Raw genomic sequence first — 18,653 nt, forward strand, 5'->3', positions numbered from 1 at the left:
TATTACGAAAAACTTGGTCTAAAAAAAAGACAGATGATTAGTTAAATGAACAATTAAAATAAAAAATTTGGCTGCTGTGTGATGATTTCCATTTCTGAAATTTTGTATGGTTCAGCATTAAACAGAGATGTCAACTAATCAATTTTGTGTGAGTGACTTTTTACTACCCATATTTATATCGACAGTTGGAATGCAGTATGCTGAGATGGAATTGTGGAGGTGGATTAGATGTAGTTGCTGATGTTATGTCCTCTATTAATACATGAGTTGAAGATGTACATCAACATTTTAATGGAACTTATGATGAGTACTACAAAAAAAGATTGTGATACAGAACATACATATTGTTTTACACATTACATCGCACAATAAAGAGGAGCTAGGTCCACATCACACATTTCAACTCCTCCATAGTGTTCAGACACACTGTGCGGCACATAGCGACGTACAAAATAGATGGCCGACTTGCCCGCACAACGGAGCTCCATCATTCCCTTCCCCTAGCCACACATAGGGGTGCATTCAGAGCTTGACATCTTGTTGTTCATCTAGCTGGAGACAAATCACATTAAAATTTATATGCGAAAAAAAAACGAGGGGTCCCTATACAACATTCAACCAGAATAATAGTGCATACATATGTTCTGTAAACATCAACAAAAACAGTCAAGCAAAACAGAATAAAGTTCATAACAGATACAACGTTGTTTACAAAATTCTATCTGTTGTTCCACATGTGAGTAGCTAAGGCCTCGCGTTTTTGGGTCCATTCAGCGCTGGGATCAACCCCTCCGACATAATCTTGTGCTGCAATTTCTTCATCTGCAGCGTATTCCCAAGTTTCTTCGTCTAGTTCAGCCTCAACAGGGTCAGTTGCCATCTCTCGGCGTATAAAATTGTGCAATAAGAAACATGCCATGATTAGACGTATTTGTATCTTGATTGGGTAATACGAAGCACTTCTAAGGATTCCCCACCGCATTTTTAAAACAGCAAAAGCTCGCTCAATTACATTCCTTGCCCGAGTATGCCTCATATTGAAAAGCTCTTTAGGGTCCTGGGGCATTGCATTGCCCTGACCCCATTCGTTTAGGTGGTACCTTACACCTTTATATGGCGTTAGAAAACCATTGCTATTCGCATAGGCACTATCGCACAAGTAGTAACAACCTAAAATAAGAGGGTATAAAAAATTCAAATTGAGCCATGAATATTTACGTTGTAACAGCAAGCATCGATGAAAAAGGTAGATCAGGTTTGTCATATATCATACCTTGCGGAACCTTAAAACCGCCTGGACGGGTAATAGCATCGCGTAGCACGCGGGAATCACCTGCAGACCCCTCCCAACCCGCTAGAAGGTAAACAAATTGCATGTTGCGGTTACATGCCGCCAAGGTGTTGGTCGCTATATGCCCTTTTCTTGTTCTGTAACGGGGTTTGTCGGCACTACTCACCAAGACATCGATGTGTGTCCCATCAAGCGCCCCCAAGCATCCCTATTTTACACAAAAAAAATAAACTAATAAAAATTATGAAACATATAAACCAAAATCTAGTCAATAACAGTTCATCTTCAAAAAATATTACCGGAAACCACTTCCAGCGATGGTCTACACAGTCTTCACCGATGGGTGTTGGTTTGGAGAGAAGTACGGAGTGGAGGCTAAGAACCGCACCAAGTACATTATTGACGTGATATGACACGGTCGCACCTGACCTTTTGAAATGGAAACCTACTATCCGATTCTTTTTATGGTGTGATAGGACCCCAACAAAGATTGCCACCATTTCTTCGACACCAAGACACCTACCAGGGCGCAAACCTCCTCGTTCAACTAGAATTCGGCACAACCTCCCGAATGTGTTACGATCCATACGCAGATTTGCGATGCAGTCGGCATCCGTCAAGTTCACTAGACGGTCTAGGTATTCCAATTGAGAGGGTATTTTATTCAAGACGCTATATCGCCTGGCGTTCTGAACAATTATACGTTTTGCTCTTCGTGTTCGTGCGCTTTTATATCGTTGTACGAGGATGGTGGTCTCAACATGATAGACAAGCATTATATCCTCCAGCAACATGTGGAGCCTTGCATAGTTAATCGTCGGAGAGCTCATCCTGCCTCCTGATGTATAATGTAATTTAACTAAAGCTAAACACAACAACAAAACAGTACTTTACGGACAGTACCCACACCAACTGTTGACCAAACCGGATGTTGTGTGTGCAACATCAGCCATCACCATTTTCGATTCACAAATGCAGAACAATATATCACAAAGTAACAATATTTACACACTCAAATTAGCGCAACAAATCCCTGCAACCAACAAATAACCACGATATATGACTAAATGAGAGCAACTTGTACGAGCAAGCAGCATGATAACGATGTTGAAATACTAGAACCAAAGGCAGTGATAGGGTAGGATGAAGCATTTACCTGAAGAAGCAGTCGACATGTCTCTTTCCTGTAAAATAATGCCTTCAATATCCGACGGTGGCTCTGGGAACTGCCGCGACCAATCAAACTACACAAAAAAACGACATTAAATTCAACACTCTATTCAAGCCGACAACATTGCATCCACATATAAATCACTCAATCGTATTCGGGGTTTCCACCATTGTAATCATCTATCTAACCTCGCCAATTCCGGTGGACGGATGTTCTACACTGTGCTTGGAGAGTGGTGAAATTGGTGGAGCGGCGTCTCACCGAATAGGGCACGTAGAGGTAGAAAATGAGAGCTGCAATTCACGATTTGGGGGATTCAAATTTTGCAGAGGGCAAATTTGTCTTTTGCTGCCCAATTAGCTCAAATCTGACCGCCTCACATTTGTAAAGCACGCATCTCTCCCGTTTTATTTTCGGAGTATATTTGATGAATAGTGCGGGCCTACCCCTTTTCTTTGGGCCCGTCTGATACAAATCATAAAAACTGAACATCGAAAATTGGGCAGAAATGGACCCAAAACTTGCCATATCGGACTAACTGAACAGCTCCTGATGGTTCATGGTTGATCTAAATATATTTGATTTCCAAAAAAATTGCTCTTCAAATGACTCTGGATTCTCAGTGGGACTGTGTTGTTGCTTTAGTCAAATTTCAATTGTTTGATAGAGGAGGGTAATTACTTTGTCCTACTACTCATTGCAAAAGATGGGCAATTGTGTCATTTCGTGTATTATCTAATATACAAATTTAGATAATTTCTCACCTACCAAACAAAACAATCACGAAAAAACTTTATCCGCCCATATATTGACATAAAGCCCGCATTACTTAACTTAATTCACATATTTTTATATCTCACATTTCTTATCGAACGGACCCTAAGCTTCGTAGTATCTTGTCTCATATAACATGAATTAGTCCAATTCTAACATTTTTCGTTTAAAATTAACGGTGGAGAATATTTTGATTGAATTAGTTTTAGATTATATTAATTAATCAATTTAATCTAATTAATTTAATGACTAAAATTCGTTTTTGGCTTCACATATTTTCTCAAAAGACTTTTTGATCTTACACATTTATTATAATATATAGAGTAAAGGTCATTTTTTGTCCTAAACATATGTCGATTTTTTTATTTTGGTCCAAAATATTATCTTTTGAATTATTCGGTCTCTCATATTTGAAATCGGATCACATTTAGTCCGAAATGGACGGAACTGTTAAAATTTAACGGTCAACGAAAACCGCGACGAAGGAGGCGATCACAATGCCGGCAATCACTCCGGCGGAGAGCTTCTTCTTCTTCGGATTAGCGTTTCCGCACGAATTGAGAGGCTCGCCGCAGAGCGAATTGCCAAGGAAGGAGGATTTAGGGTTTTTCGAAAGGGAATTGGGGATTGAGCTGATTAGGTTATTGCTGGAAACATCGAATTGAACTAGGGCGGGCAGATCTAGGGCGGGGATCGGGCCGGAGAAGCGGTTTTTATGCATATAGAGAGTTCCTAACCGGGTCAAATTGGCGAAACCCGGTGAAATCGGGCCGGATAAGTTATTCTCCGCTAGATTGAGCCGCACCAGCGAGGTGAGGGAGAAGAGGGTTTGGGGAAGCTCGCAGGTGAAGAAATTGTGCTGCAGGTAGAGATTGCGGAGGGAGGTGAAGAGGTCGGGCGGGAGGGGACCGGAGAGGGTGTTGTAGCGGAGGCTGAGAGTCTGCAGATTGGTCATGTTGGAGAAGGATTTGGGGGGGAGCTCGCTTGAGAAGCCCATTCCGGGGGAGTGGAGCTCGACGACGGAGGAGTTGTCGGGGGAGCAGTTGACGCCGGGTCAGGCGCAGGGGGTGGGGTTGGAGAGGTTCCAGATGAGGACGCGGCCGCCCACGGCGGCGCGGTCGGAGGCGATGTTAAATTTTAACAGTTCCATCCATTTCGGACTAAATGTGATCCGATTTCAAATGTGAGGGACCGAATAATTTAAAAGATAATATTTTGGACCAAAATCAAAAAATCGTCATATGTTTAGGACCAAAAAGGACCTTTACTCTAATATATACTAAAAAGCATCCTTTACGTTTTTTATTAAAAACCTAATTTTCTACATAATGGAATGAAATTTATTATCACACAATTTGTCATTTATCATTATTTGTTGACCAATTTATAGAAAAATAATGGATAATGGAATAAACAATTCTTCTTCTACATATAGACTGATAGGTAGACTCATGGTTATAGATAATATTCTAGTCGGTATTTTTTAGAAGTAAGTAATTGTAATTAATCTCAACCTAAACAGTCTATCATAAATGATTGTTGGATTTGAACCGAAGTCGTTTCCTATCTTGGGTGAATGATGGTACCAAAGTGAGGTATAACACTAAATAAATTGCTTTGAGATGCATACTTCTTACAGTGTAAACCAAGTACGAGATCACGGTAATTATTTATTTATAAATATATATGAGTAACATTGAACATCTAGTGTTTGTCGTACGCTACTTTGAGCTGCCAATATAAGCATTTTGTTCGTAATTCAATACCATGCCATCTTGGGTAGAGGTAATCAGCATACGGGAAGCGCTAATATTATAACTTTATAAAAAAAATTCTCAGTTCAACGAAGTTGATATTGTACCTTAGAGATGTTCTGAGCAAGGTTTTTACATTGTATTTAAATATATAAGAAACAAAACAAGTCCAAGTCTTTGTTTTAGTAGACCGGTTGCGGGTGACGTTCACTTTAAGGTAACACGGTCAGTTGTGAACAAAGGAAAAACAGTTCTCCGTCCGTCCGCGAATAGGAGTCTCATTTCTTTCTGTTGCAGGTTTTAAGAAATATTAAGAAAAGTGGGTGAGAAAAGGTCAGTGAATATGGGTCCCACTTATATATATTAGTTTTAAACGAAATGTGCGTGGAATAAGTTACTGGAATGTGAGGCCTATATATCATTTATAGTAAAAGTGAACTGATAAGACTCGTTTCATGCATTGGTTTTTGGTGATATTACATGCCTTTTTGGGGAGATAATGCGCAAATTTGAGATTAAGTGTGCAAATATTGGTTGGGTCAGGTAGATGCTGCAAATTGACCGAGCAGATGCAAAATGAGCAGAAAAGGAGTAAAAAGTATCAAAAATCCGCTAGGTCAAAGAGAATTATCATGAGAGCAGGTGCGTAAAAAATCTGCTGGACCCAGGAACGCACACAAATTACCCGGGGCAGGGAAAATGGAGCAGAAAAAAAGTGAAGAAAGGAGCAGATTTAAAAGATCCTATTTTAAGGGTGCAAACGTCAAATCATGAAGAGCATACCCTAGGGATTCGAGCTTGAAGCCTCCCTATATAAAGGGACCAACATGAATGAAGAAGGTAGCGCTTAACACTACCATTCTCGTAGTTTAGGTAGAAACTCTCATAGGCGCTTAACGCCACCGCTTTCTTAGCTTAGTTTAGTTGAGTTGTTGATTTCTTAGCTTAGTTTAGATAGTTAACTGCTACCTTAGCTCAATTCGATGGTCTCGACGGGGGAATTGACGACTCCAACGTTGGATCCTTGCTTTCTTTACCTCTTTTGAGACGATGTGGTTGGATCTCGAGTTTCATCGGAGGAATTGACGACTCCGCCTTTGGATCTCGACTTATTTCCAGTTTTATGAAGCTTTGATGTTTATTTTCATGTTGATGATGCTATTTACTCATGTTTCTTGGATGTTTTTCGCAATTGGTGGCTTAGATGTTTAGATCCATGTTGTTTACATGATTTCCAGCAGTTTAGAGGTTGAGATATAGTTGTTCATGTGCTCGATTTCTGAGATCTGTTAGTTTAGGTGATACATGCAAGGTTAATCTGTGTTTATTCCGCTTTCTGCTTGACCCAGTGACTCGTGCTAATTTAGTATTCAAAAGCGTCACCCGCAAGTGTACGAGTTAAGTAGCACGTGGTAAGCTAAATTATCGATCCACGGAGACTAAAAGCCGGTTTGAATACTATGATGTAACTTTGAACACTATCTAGACTAATAAAATGGGTTTTTGGTTTTCTTAACTAAGATCAAAGAACAAATAAGCTAGTAAGACAATTAACTAAGAAAAACAAACAAACAAAGATAGGTTTTCACACAAATTGGGAAAGTATAGGGAAATGGATCCGTTAGAATGGATCAAGGATTTCATCTATGGGTCATGCTCATCTATTGGGCCTCAAATGCGGTTAGGAAAGTCGGGATAATCGGTTAGACCCCCTCTCGGGTGCATCTAACACGTGGGTCAATCTCTAGTGTAGGAGTCTCGTCCATACAATTCGAGATTGACTCCAAAGCACAACGGACCCAAGCCCTCTCTCTAGCTTATGCATCTCTCGATTACATATAATGCACGGAGTTGTTGATTACACATCTATCCTAATCTTGTATTTCTCAATAACATCAATTAGGTACAAGATTTATCTAATTGGTAGCTAAGCAATTAGATATTAAAAGACCAAGGTTCAACAAAACCAACAAAAGAGATAGATACGCATTCAACCATAGATTCAATCCATACAATCCATTCAAACTTCACCAAATCCCTACTAAAAGCTTAGCTACTCATTGTCAAAGCTAACATAAAAGCAAAAACAAGGAAAACAAAGCTACACATAATAGAAATGATACTAGAACTCCCTATGGTGGAATTGATGGTGGGGGGTCTCCTTCCTCCAATCTCTTGGAAATGGGAAGCTCCTTGACTTCAAATCCTCTCAAAACCTTACTTTCTTGCTAAGATTCGTGGTGTGGGAGTTAGGGTTTGGAAATGAGTGAGAACCCTTTTATATCCGGAGTAAGAAAGAGGCAAAGTTGGCAACAGCGACAAATCGCCCGGTCGGGCGATCTGTAAGTCGGAATATGCCCGGTCGGGCGATCTGGGTAAATCGCGATGAGGCTTCAAACGCCCGGTCGGGCGTTTTGTTGGATGAAAAACGCCCGGTCGGGCGAACATTCTGTGGTCAGCCCGTTCGCTCCGTTTTGCCCGTTTTAGACCTGTTCTTGCATCAAAACTCCGACAAACTTGTTAACTCTAAAAAATAGCTGAAAAGTGGGTGAAACATATACTTTATACCTCAAAAGATTCAACAACATGTGTTAATCACCCATCTAAACATCCTAAACTATGAGTTTGTCAACTCCCCCAAACTTAAACATTTGTTAGTCCTCGAACAAGAAGAAAGAAACAAGACATACAAACTCATGCAAGGATGTGGAGTGTCATCATTGCCTCAATAGAAATAAAATACGACAAGTATCAATGGCCTCGGATGCATGTAAAGTATTATGAAATATAGCTTCAAGTTACTATCATGTACTCAACCTTGCCAATTTGCCCTCTCAAGGAGAAAATGCAATGTGCATTTTAGAAATTTCACTCACTCTCAAAGTATATAAACTCTTGACATAACTCTCAAATCATCAAAACATGCATAGTTTACCATAGGCTTGCTCGAAATTTACACTCTCCTCTACTATGGTGTGATTAAAGATATAAGGTCCGAAAGGTCTTTTCAAAAGGTTGTAATGTAGGCTCTTTGGATAGGTGAGGCAATTTTCGGCTAAAGTGACTTTAATTCCCAATATATTGCTCAACTTCACCAACTTTCTTCCCCAATCTAGCTAGTTCTAGGCTTCCCTAGACTCTTCTCATCTACCAACATTCCACTTTTGTTCTTCACCTCTTTTTCAACCTTCACACACCCTTTCCAATAAATGCCAATTATTAACTATTTCTCACTTTCAATTTTCTTTTCTTTTCTCTCTCTTTTTTTTTTCTATTTCTTTTCTTTCTTTTTCTCCATGCTTTGCATGGTAACATCACTATTCTTTCTTTCTTTTTCTTTTGTTTTTCTACCTCAATAAGCTTCTATTTCATTTGCTAATTCCCCCTTTCAAACTTTCATTTCCTTTTGATTTTTCAAAAATAGAACACAAGAAATCCAACCCCATGGTTTGTCAAAGGAAAGGTTATTGGCTCAAAGTGGGCTAACAAAGATTATTAACATGATAACGGGTAAAAGTAGAATTTGGCTAACAAGGATGGCCTAACGTCCTCCCTTATCTCTATGATCACTATGTAGACTCAAAGAAATCGCGAGCAAGTTCTAGAAACATACGACATGTTTGAGATAAAACACACATTTAGGAACAATATAGGCTCAATTCTCACAAGGTCATTTTGGCAAAAGACAAGGCACCATGCAATTCACTTTAGGCAATTTGAAATGAAAAATCACATGTTCTTTAGCCATATCAACAAGGTTTTCGAAAGTTTTTGCACAAAATCATCATTGGCAACTCCTCCATCATGTCTCACACTCGTTCAAATTTTAATTTTTCTCAACCCTACTATCATCCTAGCCAAGGGAGATAATTCAACACAAAAGGAAACAAGAAAAACAAACCTAAAAAGAAAAACAAACCTAAAAAGAAAAACAAAGACACAAACACAAGTGGAACAAGGAAACAAAACCACATAAGTTTACATGCCCACATATCATCATCAAATATCATCAAAAGAATAGGGGTACAGGCCGGGGTATCATCATCAAATAAAGAGGGAGAGAGGTAAAAGAGGGAATCCACTAGACACCCCCCAAACTTATTCCAAGCAAAGCTAGGATAAGTTTGAAAGAGAGTGGATCTCCCATGGACCTTCACTGCGGAGGAGGAGGCGGATGCTGCCACTGGCCACGGAATTCATCGAATCGGGCATTGATGTTGGCCCATTGTGCATTGTTGAAATCAGTGAATTGGGTCCAGTTGGTTTCGAACTGGTCCCATCGCGCTTCATTCTGGACCCAATATTCCTGCTGACGCAACTCCATCCGTGTCAACCTCTCATTGATCGAGCCGTAGTCCTCCTCTTGTCGCTCTTGTCGGCTTCGTGTCCTCTGCGTGCTTGTCCCGGCTTCATCTCCCCCTTGGTAGGTCGGTTGATCCTCACCTTCCTCCTCATTTTCTTCTTCATTCTGCTCGTCCCCCATCTCGATCTCGGGAAAGCCCATGTGGGGCGCTTCATCAACACTCGAGCTCGGGCTCACATCCCTAAATTGCAAGTTCCGCGGATTCACCGCCGTGACTTGTTCGTGGACCGCAGCCTTCATCTTCCAGTTTTCCTTGTGGAAAGGACCGTTCACATAGGTGTTGACGGTGTCCGGGAGGGGGTAATGATCTGCTGCCCTCTGTATCAAATATATCTGCCCTCGTTGGTCCACTCCGACCAGCCTTGTTCTTCTCAGAAAGCCGAAGTCCATCAAGTTGTCACCAATGTCGGCGACCAAGCCCCTCGTCGACACTCCCAGATGGAGTGCAATAGCTGACACAACCGCACCGACACAGAGTGTGCCGGTTTTCTTCTTCGAAGCCCTCTCAAGATGTTTGATCATGAAGTGGCCCAAATTCAAGGGAGCCTCCTTGTGCAAAATAGTCCATAACAGGAAGAGCTCGTCTCTCTGCACACTCCCATGCTCATGACGAGCGAAGGGGTAACATACACACGCCTTCTGGAGTAAGCGCAAGGCTGGGTTCCTAATGAGAGAACCCTTTGCCCTGTTGGCGGCGAAGTTGTCATCAACGGTAGTGATGGCCTTCCAGAAGTCATTCGCATTGTGACTGAAGTTAAACGGCTCTCTATACACCTCCCCTGAAAATCCAAAGATCTCCTTGAATTGTGCCATCGTCACTGTGTACTCAGCATTCCTCATACGAAACTTGATGGCAACTATCTCCCTCCTGTTCATGATTACATCAAGGGTAGACAAGAACTCCAGTGTAAGCCTCTGATAGGAGGGGTTCCTCTGTGCCATGAAGAGCCCATTTAGTTGCCCCTCTTCACATAGCTCATTGAAGCACTGCTCAATGCCCAACCGTCGGATTGTGATAGGGCATGGATATCTAGCTACCCGGTAGGGTAGTTGTGAGAGTTCGGCCCATTTCTTCTTCTCTTCGGCATTCAAATTAACTCCAGAGTGGTTGGGCGCCATCGTTCACTACCTAAAAATTGAGAGTATTAGATCAATTCGACAAGAAACCACAAAGATGCATTAATGTAGACACTCTCCCCCAAACATACTCTATACTAAAAGAACTTCTCATTCATACATTTATCGAGACTAGAATCAACCCCCCATTGTGTCACACAATGTCTCTTCCACAACAATAAACCTCAATCATGCTTAACTCAAACATTCCACCAACATGCATCACTTATCTAACATTGCATCTATGTAGACATCAACAAATCAAAGCATGCTAGTTCCCCACACTCAATAACCACAAACCCATGAAGAAAATTGCACAATTCATGCTCAAAGCAACCATTCAAACCAAATTCATCCTCTAACTAGCAATTAGTCAAGAAATCTCCAAACAAACGAAAGACATGCTAGTTTCCAACCCTCGATTCACCAATAATCATCTAAACACCGACATAAGTAAGAGAAGAATGAAAAAAATCATACCTTTCGGGCTTAGAGTGATAGAAAACGGATTTCTCTCCTTTTTGCTTGTTCTTGAGTAAATCAACCGATTAATCGGTTCAACCCTTGAATTAGATGGATTGGGAGGATGGTATGTGTGTGAAATCAGTGTAAGTGGAAGATTTGAAGGTGGAGGGGCGAGAGAGAGTAGAGAGGAACGAGAGAGAAATGGGGGTAGGGTTTTGAAAGTGTAAAAACTGACCTGGTTTGCGTCTTTAAATCGCGCGAAGAAATCGCCCGGTCGGGCGATTTGCACTTTGAAAATCGCCCGGTCGGGCGAACTTTCTGGACAATCCCGATTTCATCAAACGCCCGGTCGGGCGATTCGTATTTTGTACATCGCCCGGTCGGGCAATCTTGATTTCTGGAAACGCCCGGTCGGGCGATTTGCACTTTGCAAAACGCCCGGTCGGGCAAACTTTCTGGACAATCTTGATTTCTGTAAACGCCCGGTCGGGCGATTTGCACTTTGCAAAACGCCCGGTCGGGCAAACCTTCTGGATTCCGAGTCCATTTCGCCATTTCGCCATTTCTCCAGTTTTTTGTCCGCTTTTCACCCATCAAAGCCTATCTCCTGTTCCACTTAAAACACACAAAACACACCAAAAACAAGAACAAAATAAAAACACACCAAAAACACAAAAGCTATAAATTTTACCTACTAGGGGTTGCCTCCCCCATAGCGCAATTGTTTAACGTCATTTGCCCGACGCTTTGCAAGCTCCACTACTCAATCAAGGCAACCACAAAGACCTCGTCTTGTTGCTCCTTGGTAAAGAACCTCTTGAGATTTTGACCATTTGCCTTGAACGTGCTTCCATCGGGTCCTTTGAGCTCCATTGTGCCATTGCTCATGACCTCCTTGATAGTGAAGGGTCCCGACCACTTAGATTTTAGCTTGCCCGGAAAGAGTCTCAACTTGTGGTTGAAAAGCAACACGGCATCCCCCTTGTGGAATTCACGCCTCTCAATCATCTTGTCGTGATACGTTTTCATTCTCTCCTTGTAGATTGAGGAATTAGCATAAGCTTCATTCCTAAATTCATCAAGTAAATTGAGGTGAAGCTTCCTTTCCTTGCCGGCCTTGGTGAAGTCCATGTTCATTTGCCTCACCGCCCAATATGATGAGTGCTTCAATTCAACCGGGAGATGGCATGATTTCCCAAAGACCAATTGATAAGGTGACATCCCGATTGGCGTCTTGTAAGCCGTCCTATACGCCCATAGAGCATCGTCAAGCTTGAGAGCCCAATCTCTACGGTTAGCATTGACACTCTTTTGCAATATTTGTTTGATCTCTCTATTGGCCAACTCGGTTTGACCATTAGCTTGTGGATGATAAGGAGTTGTCACCCGATGCTTCACTCCATGCCTTGCTAAGACCGCCTCTAGCCACCTATTGCGAAAATGAGACCCTCCATCACTTATGATAGCCCGAGGTGCGCCGAATCGCGTGAATATGTTCTTTTGAACGAATTTAATCACCACCTTTGAATCATTAGTTTGGGTAGGAATGGCTTCCACCCACCTTGATACATAGTCAACGGCTAGTAGAATGTATTGGAACCCACTAGATGGAGGAAAGGGCCCCATGAAGTCAATGCCCCACACATCAAACAACTCGACTTCAACAATTGTCGTCAATGGCATCTCCTTCTTCTTAGAAACACCCCCCATTCTCTGGCACTCGTTGCATCTTCTCACGTAGTCCTGGCAGTCTTTGGTGATGGTTGGCCAAAATAGACCACTTTGGAGCACTTTCATAGCAGTCCGGTTAGCTCCAAAATGCCCCCCACTAGGTGCGGTGTGGCAATGCATAATAACGGACTCCCACTCCTCTTGAGGGACACATCTTCTAATCACCATGTCGGCACATCTTCTAAAAAGACAAGGCTCGTCCCAAAAATAGAACTTCACGTCGTGGAAGAACTTCTTCTTTTGATAGTCCTCAAGTCCTTCGGGAATCACCTTAGCAACAAGATAGTTCACAATATTGGCATACCATGCCACTTGACCCTTGGCCACATAAAACAAATGCTCATCCGGGAATTCTTCATTGATGACCAACTTCAATTTTTCCTCTTCACTAGCATGCTCCAATCTTGAGAGATGATCCGCCACCACATTCTCACACCCTTTTCTATCTCGGATCTCCAAATCAAATTCTTGAAGGAGCAAGATCCACCTTATAAGCCTTGGTTTTGCATCTTGCTTAACAAATAGATGGCGGATGGCGGCATGGTCAGTAAAGACAATAGTTTTGGCCCCAATAAGGTAAGGGCGGAACTTGTCAAAAGAGTAGACCACCGCAAGCATTTCCTTCTCGGTAGTGGTGTAGTTAGCTTGAGCCGAATCCAATGTCCTACTAGCATAATATATCACCCGGAATATCTTGTCTCTCTTTTGTCCCAAAGCCGAGCCTACCGCCACATCACTTGCATCACACATGATCTCGAAAGGTTGAGACCAATCGGGGGAGATCAAGATTGGGGCACTCACCAACGCCGCCTTGAGCTTCTCAAATGCCGGAAAAGTGTCATTCCCTCCAAGAAAGGCATATCGCAAGTGTAGTGGAAGTGGCTTCAACTCAAGCTTCTTGTTTTCCCCATCTTTATTGCTATCTTCACTTCCACTCCTAAGAGGTAGAAATTGTGGACGAAGTGATCTAGGGATTTCTTTAGCCGAGTCCAAAGCACCTACAAATTCCAACAACTCGGGGTTAGCATCCAAAACATCAAAAGAATGAGAAGAATACATGGAATGAGAAATGCATCTCTCTAATTGATCATCCAAGTAAGAGGTCGGTGCCACTCCTCCAACACACTCATCCATCACGGTCACAACATTGCAATGTTGTAGGCTTCCTCCCGGTTCCGCATCATGCCTCTTTAAGGCCTCATATATCGAAAATGTCACGCTCTCATCATTGAGGCGAAGTGTAAGTTCCCCTTTTGAAACATCGATCATGGCCTTCCCGGTGGCAAGGAACGGTCTTCCCAAAATAAGAGGTACAATTCTATCCTCTTCCATGTCCAACACCACGAAGTCAACGGGGAATATGAACTCATTCACCCTCACCAATATATCTTCTGCTATGCCCGAGGGATATGCCACCGATCTATCCGCCATTTGCAAAGTAATGCTAGTCGATCTCAATTTACCAATATTCAACTTGTTGAAGAAGGACAATGGCATAAGATTAATGCTAGCCCCTAGATCGCACAAGGCATTCCCCACAAAGCAATTTCCAATAGTGCACTCAATAGTGAAGCTTCCCGGATCTTGCATTTTGGCCGGCAACTTCCTTTGAATAATTGCACTGCAACTCTCCGTCAAGTTGACCGTCTCATAGTGCCCCCATTTCCTTTTTTGTGATACCACATCCTTGAGGAACTTTGCATAACTTGGCATTTGTTGAAGTGCTTCAACAAGAGGGATGTTAATTTGAACTTTCCTAAAGATATCCAAAAATCTTGAAAATTGTTCATCCTTCTTTTTCTTTTGCATCATTTGAGGGAAAGGAAGTTTAACTTCCGTGGGCTTAGGAGGAACTATTGTCTCGGCTTGATCTTTTGGTGGGCTCTTCGTTGATGCCTCCACTTCTATTGTCTCTTCTTCTTCGGGTTGCACAATAGCTTCCTTTTCGGGCATAGGGGGGCTCTTATAGCTTGTTCCACTCCTCAAATTGATAGCCTTGCAATCCTTTGGGTTAGGAATGGTGTTGCTTGGGAATTGCCCCGGTTGATGAAGTTGGCCCACGGCTTGGGCAATTTGACTCATTTGATGCTCCAAAGCCCCCATTCTCGTGGTGACCTCCACTACCGCCGTCTCAACCTTATCAATTCTCTTAGTAGATTGTGTCATGATTCCATCGGTCTTCTCCATTAGAGCTTTTAGAAGCTCATGGGTGACATCATCACTTGAAGGTTTAGAATTGGTGGGCACATTAGCGGCCCCACTTGTCGACCCACTAGGTGTAGGGAAACGAGGTGGTGGAGGTGGTTGGATAGCATTGTTTGGATTGCCATAAGAAAGGTTTGGATGTGCATTGAAGGGTGAGCGATAGCCTTGGTAATTACCACCCCCATTGTTAGGGCGATAGTTGTAGAAGTTCCTTTGATTCCCTCCTTGATGCACATAATTGACATCTTCCACGGTATGTAAAGGCTCTCCCATAGGTGCCACTCCCAAACTAAGGCCATCCACCTTTTGATTCAACAACATCATTTGTTGGTTGAGAAGATTGAATGCATCCGAATCCACAACCGAAGCCACCGGCATTGAACTATCTCGGCCCGAGCTCCAACCCTTGCTAGTATAGGCAAGCCTTTGAAGCATCTTCTTGCACTCCTCGACCCCCTTGTCCAAGAATGAACCCCCCGAACCAAAGTCTAATTGACTCTTGATAAACTCCGAGCATCCATTGTAGAAGAGGCTCACTTGATGGCCCGGAGATAACCCATGGTTGGGGCATTTCTTTAGCAAGGCGTTGAATCTCTCCCAAGCCTCGAACATAGACTCTTGGCCCTTCATTTTAAAGTGGGAGATCTCTGCTTGGAGGTTGAGAGTGGAGCTTAGAGGGAAGAATCGATCCAAAAACTTTTGGGCTAAGTCGTCCCAACTTGTAACCGAGCCCGGCTCAAGGTTATCAAACCAATCTCTAGCATATCCCGACAATGAGAATGGAAATAGCCTAAGTTTGATTGTATCGTCGGGAACCCCATTAAGCTTAGTTGTATTGGCAATCTCTAAGAATTTAGATAAGTGCCTATTAGGATCCTCCGTGGGCCTTCCCGAGAAAACACGTTGCTCCACAAATTGAATCAATCCTGTCTTCAACTCAAAATTGTTGGCATTCACCCTTGTATCATAGGGTGGATGTGGGATATTGACGTTCCCAAATGCGTCTCTAACCGGAGCCTCTCGCCTCCTTTCCTCCTCTCTTTCCCTTCTCATCTCCGCCATTTCTTGTTGTAGTTGGAGAATGATTTGGTCTTGATTTAATAGAGGTGGAGGTGGAGGGGGAATTCCCTCATTGTTCCCATGTGGATTTTCCATTGGCTCAACTTGATGTTGAGCTCTTGCTCTTCTCCTTCGTCCTCCTCTTCTTCTATTGGCGGCTTCTATCTCTAAATTAATCGGCTCAAGGGGTAAACGACTTGAGCGCGTGAGCATAAAAACCTACACAACACAAGAGAGGAAACAAAGTCAAAATAGAGCTAAACTAGAAAACTAAACTAAATAATTAAAGCAAGTAAAATATCTAAACTAGTATTCTCTATCTTTTCACAATATCAAACACAAAAGCAAATTTAGTCCCCGGCAACGGCGCCAAAAACTTGACTCGTGCTAATTTAGTATTCAAAAGCGTCACCCGCAAGTGTACGAGTTAAGTAGCACGTGGTAAGCTAAATTATCGATCCACGGAGACTAAAAGCCGGTTTGAATACTATGATGTAACTTTGAACACTATCTAGACTAATAAAATGGGTTTTTGGTTTTCTTAACTAAGATCAAAGAACAAATAAGCTAGTAAGACAATTAACTAAGAAAAACAAACAAACAAAGATAGGTTTTCACACAAATTGGGAAAGTATAGGGAAATGGATCCGTTAGAATGGATCAAGGATTTCATCTATGGGTCATGCTCATCTATTGGGCCTCAAATGCGGTTAGGAAAGTCGGGATAATCGGTTAGACCCCCTCTCGGGTGCATCTAACACGTGGGTCAATCTCTAGTGTAGGAGTCTCGTCCATACAATTCGAGATTGACTCCAAAGCACAACGGACCCAAGCCCTCTCTCTAGCTTATGCATCTCTCGATTACATATAATGCACGGAGTTGTTGATTACACATCTATCCTAATCTTGTATTTCTCAATAACATCAATTAGGTACAAGATTTATCTAATTGGTAGCTAAGCAATTAGATATTAAAAGACCAAGGTTCAACAAAACCAACAAAAGAGATAGATACGCATTCAACCATAGATTCAATCCATACAATCCATTCAAACTTCACCAAATCCCTACTAAAAGCTTAGCTACTCATTGTCAAAGCTAACATAAAAGCAAAAACAAGGAAAACAAAGCTACACATAATAGAAATGATACTAGAACTCCCTATGGTGGAATTGATGGTGGGGGGTCTCCTTCCTCCAATCTCTTGGAAATGGGAAGCTCCTTGACTTCAAATCCTCTCAAAACCTTACTTTCTTGCTAAGATTCGTGGTGTGGGAGTTAGGGTTTGGAAATGAGTGAGAACCCTTTTATATCCGGAGTAAGAAAGAGGCAAAGTTGGCAACAGCGACAAATCGCCCGGTCGGGCGATCTGTAAGTCGGAATATGCCCGGTCGGGCGATCTGGGTAAATCGCGATGAGGCTTCAAACGCCCGGTCGGGCGTTTTGTTGGATGAAAAACGCCCGGTCGGGCGAACATTCTGTGGTCAGCCCGTTCGCTCCGTTTTGCCCGTTTTAGACCTGTTCTTGCATCAAAACTCCGACAAACTTGTTAACTCTAAAAAATAGCTGAAAAGTGGGTGAAACATATACTTTATACCTCAAAAGATTCAACAACATGTGTTAATCACCCATCTAAACATCCTAAACTATGAGTTTGTCACCCAGGAGAGTAGATCTGGGAGTTCTAGCTTGAATTTTGTGTTTACATCTCGTTTTGAAGCATGCTCTGTTTTATTTCGTCAATGGTGTTGAAGCTCTATTCCATGCTCTGTTTTTACTTGGTTGTTTGGAGAAGATGAAGTGAGAGGTTGTTAGAAATCAGATCTCCTTTTTTGCTTTTGATTTTTTGCTTTTCACAGTTTTCTGCCAGCCCCAGTCAGTTTAGGAAAAATGGTCTGCACTTACTTTTGCATCTTTGTCCCTATTTTGGGAAAGTTTCAGCATGTTCCTTCAGTCACAGGTGTTCTAGTCAGCTTAACTCCAGTTTACAAGTTGCCATGAGTTTGGTTGTCATGCAAGTGTTCGTACTTTTCTCATCCGCTAGGTCAGGTAGATAGATCCAGTTTAATTCCGCCGGGTCAAATAGATTAGAGTCTTAACCCACTTAATGAATGCGTGGCAGCAGCCGATCTCTTTTCCGATTGTGTTGTAGAAACAATCTCGAGTAGGTCCCTAGTCTCTGTGGTTCGACCCCGCTCTTGCCGCTTATACTTTGTAATATTTGTTGCATTAGTGGGAAAATTATAAATCTTGTTGAAAGGAGGAACACGAGCACATGACACACGTGCAAAAATCCTCTCTTCATGAACTGAGACTCATATTTACGGACGGACCGAAATTAAAAAACGGGACTCCTATTCGCAGACAATCGCGCCCCAGAAGAGTTTGATTTGATAATGTCCTCAAGAGGAGCTCGAAATAAAGTTTTATTGTTCGGAACCTAGCTAGTTGGAATTTTTATTTCATGAATAAGATATTAATTAATTATGTCCATAACAGATATTAATTAATTAATTAATTGACATTTAAATCTTAAGCGCGGGAAATAACTATTTAAACAAGGAAACCCGAATTACTTTTAATTTGGATCTGGATAGATGAATCAATATTATTACTTTAGTGGTTGATAATAATATTCCAATTAAAGTTTGGATTAAATTGTGGTTCAATTTAATTAGATAAAAGCCAATTGTGAGTGGTCTGCATCCAAACCTCCATAAATCC

The 18,653-nt window shown here is 42.0% G+C and overlaps 3 protein-coding genes and 1 non-coding gene across 5 annotated transcripts; 1 reads left to right on the forward strand and 3 right to left on the reverse strand.

Moving 5' to 3' along the window:
- Positions 1 to 616: 616 nt before the first annotated feature.
- Positions 617 to 3,006, reverse strand: LOC121760185 (protein ANTAGONIST OF LIKE HETEROCHROMATIN PROTEIN 1-like). Of its 2 annotated transcripts, none has more exons than XM_042155813.1 (5): positions 2,651 to 3,006; positions 2,448 to 2,535; positions 1,591 to 2,129; positions 1,274 to 1,499; positions 617 to 1,170 (listed from the first exon to the last, which is right to left on the reverse strand). In XM_042155813.1, the coding sequence occupies exons 2-5, from the start codon at positions 2,464 to 2,466 to the stop codon at positions 719 to 721; spliced, it is 1,236 nt and encodes a 411-aa protein (XP_042011747.1). In that variant the 5' UTR covers positions 2,467 to 2,535; positions 2,651 to 3,006; the 3' UTR covers positions 617 to 718. The 2 variants fall into 2 exon arrangements, with proteins under 2 accessions (XP_042011747.1, XP_042011748.1); XM_042155814.1 differs by having other exon boundaries at positions 1,591 to 2,324.
- A 3,940-nt stretch (positions 3,007 to 6,946) lies between these two features.
- On the reverse strand, positions 6,947 to 11,322 carry LOC121762146. The gene is made up of 2 exons (XM_042157944.1): positions 10,950 to 11,322; positions 6,947 to 10,482 (listed from the first exon to the last, which is right to left on the reverse strand). Exon 2 carries the CDS (start codon positions 10,470 to 10,472, stop codon positions 9,144 to 9,146), a length of 1,329 nt encoding a protein of 442 aa, XP_042013878.1. The 5' UTR covers positions 10,473 to 10,482; positions 10,950 to 11,322; the 3' UTR covers positions 6,947 to 9,143.
- A 167-nt stretch (positions 11,323 to 11,489) lies between these two features.
- Positions 11,490 to 17,607, reverse strand: LOC121762043. The gene is made up of 2 exons (XM_042157792.1): positions 17,082 to 17,607; positions 11,490 to 16,148 (listed from the first exon to the last, which is right to left on the reverse strand). The coding sequence occupies exon 2, from the start codon at positions 16,140 to 16,142 to the stop codon at positions 11,694 to 11,696; it is 4,449 nt and encodes a 1,482-aa protein (XP_042013726.1). The 5' UTR covers positions 16,143 to 16,148; positions 17,082 to 17,607; the 3' UTR covers positions 11,490 to 11,693.
- On the forward strand, positions 15,424 to 15,530 carry LOC121763148. The gene has a single exon (XR_006042391.1). It is a non-coding gene; the product is annotated as a small nucleolar RNA R71 (small nucleolar RNA).
- Positions 17,608 to 18,653: the final 1,046 nt, after the last annotated feature.

The sequence above is a fragment of the Salvia splendens genome, chromosome 13, assembly GCF_004379255.2.
Source record: "Salvia splendens isolate huo1 chromosome 13, SspV2, whole genome shotgun sequence".
Lineage (NCBI taxonomy): Eukaryota > Viridiplantae > Streptophyta > Magnoliopsida > Lamiales > Lamiaceae > Salvia > Salvia splendens.

Coding starts and splice junctions, on each gene's coding strand:
- LOC121760185 (XM_042155813.1), bottom strand. Junction 1,500..1,590: donor ATCGCTGGAAGTGGTTTCCG/GTAATATTTTTT, acceptor TGTGTAAAATAG/GGATGCTTGGGGGCGCTTGA. Junction 1,171..1,273: donor CGGTTTTAAGGTTCCGCAAG/GTATGATATATG, acceptor CTCTTATTTTAG/GTTGTTACTACTTGTGCGAT.
- LOC121762146 (XM_042157944.1), bottom strand. CDS start 10,472: ATGGCGCCCAACCACTCTGGAGTTAATTTGAATGCCGAAGAGAAGAAG.
- LOC121762043 (XM_042157792.1), bottom strand. CDS start 16,142: ATGCTCACGCGCTCAAGTCGTTTACCCCTTGAGCCGATTAATTTAGAG.